The sequence below is a fragment of the Oreochromis niloticus genome, linkage group LG20, assembly GCF_001858045.2.
Source record: "Oreochromis niloticus isolate F11D_XX linkage group LG20, O_niloticus_UMD_NMBU, whole genome shotgun sequence".
Taxonomy (NCBI): domain Eukaryota; kingdom Metazoa; phylum Chordata; class Actinopteri; order Cichliformes; family Cichlidae; genus Oreochromis; species Oreochromis niloticus.
The window spans coordinates 30,527,968-30,533,828 of record NC_031984.2 but is presented as its reverse complement, the minus strand read 5'-3'; the positions used below and the strand labels follow the sequence as shown (position 1 = coordinate 30,533,828).

Genomic DNA, 5,861 nt, shown 5'->3' with positions numbered 1-5,861 from the left:
CCCTGGAGCTTGTTTAGAAGCTACTACAGTACAGAGGTTGGGAAGCCAACACCTATACTGGAGTTGTTAAGATGGTTTTAAACAGGTACCAACAGTTCCAGCTCTGTCGGAGCAAGAAATCGACTCTACTTTTGGCTTCTCGTTCTTTCAAGCTGACATTAAGTTAAAAAAAAGACTTGCAATGGCCCTTTTTCTTAAGATTGAAATGTCTAAACCGATGCAATACATTTACTCAACAAACCTGGTTGAGTAAAGAATGATATGTGTATTGAAGGCATTGTGCACAGTAGCCTCAAGCACCCGCAAGCTGGAGGCCTGAGCACATAAGCAGCACGGTGGTTGATTTCTTTATATGTTCACTGTGTATAATGTGCAACCCATGTTTCATCGAAATGACCACCATTTATTCTCAGATTAAGCTTTTCTCTGTGTGTGTCTGTGGGATTTTTTGCAGTGGGTAAGTACTGTACTGTCTGCAGGGAATCTCCTGTAAAACCAGTTTGCTCGTCTCAAGGTCTCCACTTTATCTTGGAAAATCAGTTTTATCCTTCAGCCGACTACCCAACTAATTATCTTTATGTGACTTTGTTTTTTTGGTTTTTGGTTTTATTTTATGTATTTTTTTTACTCATACTTTGGTGCTCTGTTGCAGATCTTAAAACTCACTTTAAAGATTCTTTAAATTTAAGGTTTTCCTGTATATCTAAAAACATACCCAGGAGAATGTGCAATGCATTTTGACAAGCAAAAGCTGGTTAAACTGCTTGCTGAAACATTTTCAGCGTAGTTAAAGGGCAATTTCACACAACTTAATCCTATAGATAGCTTTGTCTTCATTTCATGTCCACAATCCCAGTAAAATACAAAGATGTGATCAAAGATACAGAGAAAAAATTCTTTGAAAAAGTCAAAACTTTTGTTGAATCTTGCCAGAAGGTGAAAAGTAGAAAGAAAAAAAAAGGTGGCACAGTGAGTATGCAGGTCCCCACCCTATACACAGAACACCCCTAGCTAATCAAGAAAACGAGTCTTTGCCAAAATGCCTTTCCTGCCCTCTCAGCTCTGGCTCTGATGCTGTTTCTCTACAAGCATCTGGGTGTGTCAAGCCCGGATCGCTTTACAGGGGTGGCACTATTACCTGTCTGACAGGCTGAGCCAATCTACACTGCCTGCAAGCTTACCTTCCAGGATCCAGGTAATAGGAGGAGGGTTGAGGGGAGGTGCAGAGGAGGCTGAGCTTACTGGGACCTCCTCCTTAGCTGGAGACAGATAAAAATCCATCGTAGACAGAGACAAGACACTTAGAGGGACTTGACTTTCCTCTTAGTGTGCTCCACTACTCTGCCAAACCTCTCTCTCTTTGCTCTTCTCTTTGAATCCTTCCTCTTAAGAAGAAACCAGCCATGTCGTCGTCTAGAGTGTCCACAAAAGTTGTGCGGACCAGCTATAGTGGAGGTGGTGGTGGTGCTGGTGGTGGAGGTGGTTTCAGCAGCCGTATAGGAGGAGGAGGAGGAAGAGCAAGTTTTTCCTCAAGATCTGCCAGTCTAGCGGGGCCAGTGACAATGTCATCGTCCTCAATGCTCAGGTCAAGCATGGGTGGCGGCGGCGGCGGTTATGGTTCTCATGGAGGTGGTTTCAGTAGTTATTCTGTTGCCTCTGGTGGTGGCGGTGGTCTTGGTTTTGGTGGTGGTGGTGGTGGTGGTGGTGGCGGCGGTTTTGGTGGTGGCGGTTTTGGTGGTGGCGGTTTTGGTGGTGGCGGTTTTGGTGGTGGCGGTTTCGGTGGTGGCGGTTTCGGTGGTGGAGGTTTTGGATCGGTCCCTCTGATCACAAGTGTCCAAGTCAACCAGAGCTTGCTGGCCCCCTATAACCTTGAGATCGACCCCAACATCCAGACTGTCCGCACCCAGGAGAAAGAGCAAATCAAGACTCTCAACAACCGCTTTGCAAACTTCATTGAGAAGGTGAGTGGCACTTTTCCTGTCTGATATTGAAAAAGGTTTTGTCTAGCTTTCATTTTAGTCTCACAACATGTCAGTAGAATGAAAGTCCTGTAGCTGGTTTCTGAATTGACCTCAACATATTAGAAAGAGATGCAAAGGCAGGCTTTTGTTAAAATGGCCCTTGAGCTCATTAAATATTATGCAGCAGCTCAACTAAACTTGGAAATGCTAAGTGAATGCTGATGAATGCCGAGAACTGCTGGGTGATTTGCCTAAAATTCACCCCTCAAACTGAGCAACATGATGCTCCTTAAAATTTCATTATGAGCACAGCCTGCAAGCTGTCTCTGTGTAGAGTGAAAGCAGGGAAACAGTAGAGCGGTCATATCCAGTTACTGCTGCCTTATCAGGTGAGAGGAGCGAGGGATCTGGTTATCACCTGTTCCCATGGCAGCAAGAAGTGACAGGCTTTTACTTTAAATTCTCCCACATGCAGTTTCATGTTTAATTAAAGACGATGCATTGATGAGGGACCGTTTCTCTCAGGCAGTAATGACATAGTCACTAACCACACCCTGTGTGAGAAAATGCTCAGCTAGCTCTTTCTGCTATGTCTACATGCCACACCTTATCTGTCTTCAAACAGGTAACCTGATCCCATCCTATGAAGACTCCTTATTTAAATCATTTTAAACAAAAAAATACTGCAATAAAGCATTAATAGCTGGAAAGAATGGCTCAGATGTTTAAAGAACATTTTTGTTAGGATATATATTTAACTAAAGTAAAATGCGCATTGTACATTTGACATGATAGCTAATATCTTTAGGTGTGACACATTAATTGGTGAGGTTTGAGGCAGGCAAGTTCAATCAGTGAAAGTATGCATCCTGGAGGCGAGGGAGCGCTAATGTCAAGTAGTTGGAGGAGGGTGCTCGGCTCGGGTGTGGCACTTAAAAAAAAAAGACCTTAAAGACACACCCAGAAATGGACTTTTGGGCTCTACTGTTTAATCAAACAACAGTGGATGGTCTATCTTCTAAGTCTCACAAACAAGCTCCACAGTGCAGTGTGTCTAGAACAGTCCTGCATTGTGAGGAATTTTAATATGACCGTTGGCATTGTTTTGCCTGCAAGAGTTTTTAATGTGGGAAGGTTACACATGATCCATGGACTGATGGATCACCAGAGAAAAACGAACAGGCGTAGGACCTCAAGGCAAGCGTTGCTAATCTGTGACTGCAGATCTAAAATTGTCAAATTCTTTTACCGTTTAGGTCCGCTTCCTGGAGCAGCAAAACAAAATGCTGGAGACCAAGTGGAGCCTGCTGCAGGAGCAGACCACCACCCGCTCCAACATCGACGCCATGTTTGAAGCTTACATCGCCAACCTGCGCAGACAGCTGGATGGGCTGGGCAATGAGAAGATCAAGCTGGAGTCTGAGCTGAAAAACATGCAGGGACTGGTGGAGGACTTCAAGAACAAGTGAGTTCCCACGAGTCACGTCAATGAACAAAGCAGCTGACTTTCAATAGATGATGCCTGATCGTTTTCAGCTCATTTTTCTTCTGCTGTTTGCGACAGATATGAAGATGAAATCAACAAGCGTGCTGCTGTCGAAAATGAATTTGTGCTCCTTAAGAAGGTGAGAATGGATGCGCCTTTAAAAAGTTGTTATAATGATGATAGATGATGCATGAATTATTATTTCCACATGTGCCATGACCAATGCAGTCTACTTTATCCTCCCTTACAGGATGTAGATGGAGCCTACATGAACAAAATTGAGTTGGAGGCCAAGGTTGATGCTCTTCAGGATGAAATTAACTTCCTCAGAGCTATCTACGAGGCTGTAAGAAAAAAAAACATTTTATGGCACTGTGGCACACACAGATGTGTTTATTTTGTACTATTTTTTAAATCTTTCAGTTCCATTTTTAAAAAAGAACTTGTGTCTTGTTCGCAGGAACTCGCTGAGCTTCAGGGACAGATCAAGGACACTTCTGTCATTGTGGAGATGGACAACAGCCGCAACCTGGATATGGACTCCATTGTAGCTGAAGTCAAGGCACAGTACGAGGACATCGCCAACAACAGCCGAGCAGAAGCTGAGAAATGGTACCAGAGCAAGGTAGGTAGAGAGAGTCTGCAGAGTGAAATAAAAGTGGATTGGTCTGTGGAATCTGCAATAACACTTGTTTTCAATCTGATTCCTTCAGTTCCAGGAGATGCAGGCCAGTGCAAACCAGGCAGGGGATGACCTTCGTAACACAAAGAGTGAGATTGCTGAGCTCAACCGCATGATTAGCCGCCTTCAGAATGAGATTGAGGCAGTCAAGGGACAGGTAATGCATGTTTCTGCATAGCTGATGAGATTATGCCTTACATATGTGTTAAACATTAATGCTTAACACATAGATAGCATTGTGAATGAGAAATATCACATTTAAAGCTTCTGCTAATTTTTCAACCTCCCAGCGTGCCAACCTGGAGTCCCAGATTGCTGAGGCAGAGGAGCGCGGTGAGCTGGCTGTGAAGGATGCCAAAGCCCGCATCAAGGACCTGGAAGATGCCCTGCAGAGAGCCAAGCAGGACATGGCCCGCCAAGTCCGCGAGTACCAAGAGCTCATGAACGTCAAGCTGGCTCTGGACATTGAGATTGCCACCTACAGGAAACTGCTGGAAGGAGAGGAATCAAGGTAAAAAATAAATTAATAAATAAATAATCCTCTAAAACACAGGTGAAGCTAAACGAAGTTTCCATGGTGAAAGTGACATTACCAGCTCATCATATTGTTACATTTTGTTCTTCTTTGTAGGATTGCCTCTGGTGGTGGAAGCGCAACCATCCATGTGCAGTCCACAAGCACCAGCTTCGGTATGTATTAACATATTCAGCATTTTGGGCTTTTTGTTGTTGTTTGTTTTGTATCAGAGCTCCAAAGTTTTACCTAAAAAAACTAAATTTAAAGCCTTTCTCCTGACAAATGTGTTCTTCTCCTCACCAGGTGGTGGAAAAAGTGGTGGCGGCGGCGGCGGCGGCGGAGGCTTCGGTGGAGGCTTCGGCGGAGGCTTCGGCGGAGGCTACGGTGGCGGTTTCGGTGGCGGCCTGGGCGGCGGTGGCGGCCTGGGCGGCGGTGGCAGCCTGGGCTACGGCGGCGGTATTTCCACGGGGGCTTTGGCAGTGGCAGCACCTCTAGCGTCTCAAAATCAAGAGTCAGCACCTCCTATTCCAGCCGCCGTTAACAGAACCAGTGGCCATCTTCCAATCCATTTTTTCTTCTTCTCTTATTTTTCTTCTCCTCATCATGACCTCCATAAACCCCACCCTGTTGTTCCCTGCATGCACAGAGCAACCTCAGAAACACGTACGCTTGACAAGTCAAAGACAGCCGATCCATGTAATGGCACCACATGCCCAAAGAGCGTTAGAGATATTAAATCCAAATTCAAGCAAAACGGTAGAGAGATTGTTGTGAGCAGCAAAGATGTGAGTCAGTCCTGTCTTTCTTTGATCAGTCAGCCTGGCTGTCTTTTAGTTGTTGGATGTGCTGTTGTGCAGACAAGAGGATCCTTGTAGTGTCAGGACAGAGAATCCCTACAAAGCAACTACCATTGTATACAAAATGGCACCACAGGAAGTTGGACAGGAAGTTGTCTAATATCTGTGATTTTGTTATGCAGTTTGACATCATCAAAAGCAGCCACATGTAACACTCTCATATTTCTTCTCCTGTTTTAAGAGAAAAATGATTTCTCCACTGCAGTAAATAAATGGTGTTGTGATCATGCTTTACTTCCATTTTCACTCTGAATAATAAAACATGTTTTAAAAAGGATCAGGCTGACTGGAACTGCCAGGTTTATTGGGAATTTGTACCAACAAAACTGAAATAAATCTGTGTTCACATACATTTGCA

General features: G+C 44.4%; 1 protein-coding gene across 1 annotated transcript; it reads left to right on the top strand.

Annotated features, from left to right (window-relative positions):
• The first annotated feature begins 1,280 nt into the window (after positions 1-1,280).
• Positions 1,281-5,861, top strand: LOC100692901 (keratin, type II cytoskeletal 8). Its single transcript, XM_019350057.2, has 9 exons — positions 1,281-1,961; positions 3,218-3,426; positions 3,526-3,586; positions 3,698-3,793; positions 3,908-4,072; positions 4,161-4,286; positions 4,420-4,640; positions 4,761-4,819; positions 4,950-5,861. Exons 1-9 carry the CDS (start codon positions 1,404-1,406, stop codon positions 5,519-5,521), a joined length of 2,067 nt encoding a protein of 688 aa, XP_019205602.1. The 5' UTR covers positions 1,281-1,403; the 3' UTR covers positions 5,522-5,861.

Excerpts from the sequence above, each read along its gene's own strand:
- LOC100692901 (XM_019350057.2), top strand. The coding sequence starts at position 1,404 with ATGTCGTCGTCTAGAGTGTCCACAAAAGTTGTGCGGACCAGCTATAGT. Across the intron at positions 3,794-3,907 it reads TCAGAGCTATCTACGAGGCT|GAACTCGCTGAGCTTCAGGG; the intron begins GTAAGAAAAAAA and ends TCTTGTTCGCAG. Across the intron at positions 4,073-4,160 it reads AGAAATGGTACCAGAGCAAG|TTCCAGGAGATGCAGGCCAG; the intron begins GTAGGTAGAGAG and ends TGATTCCTTCAG.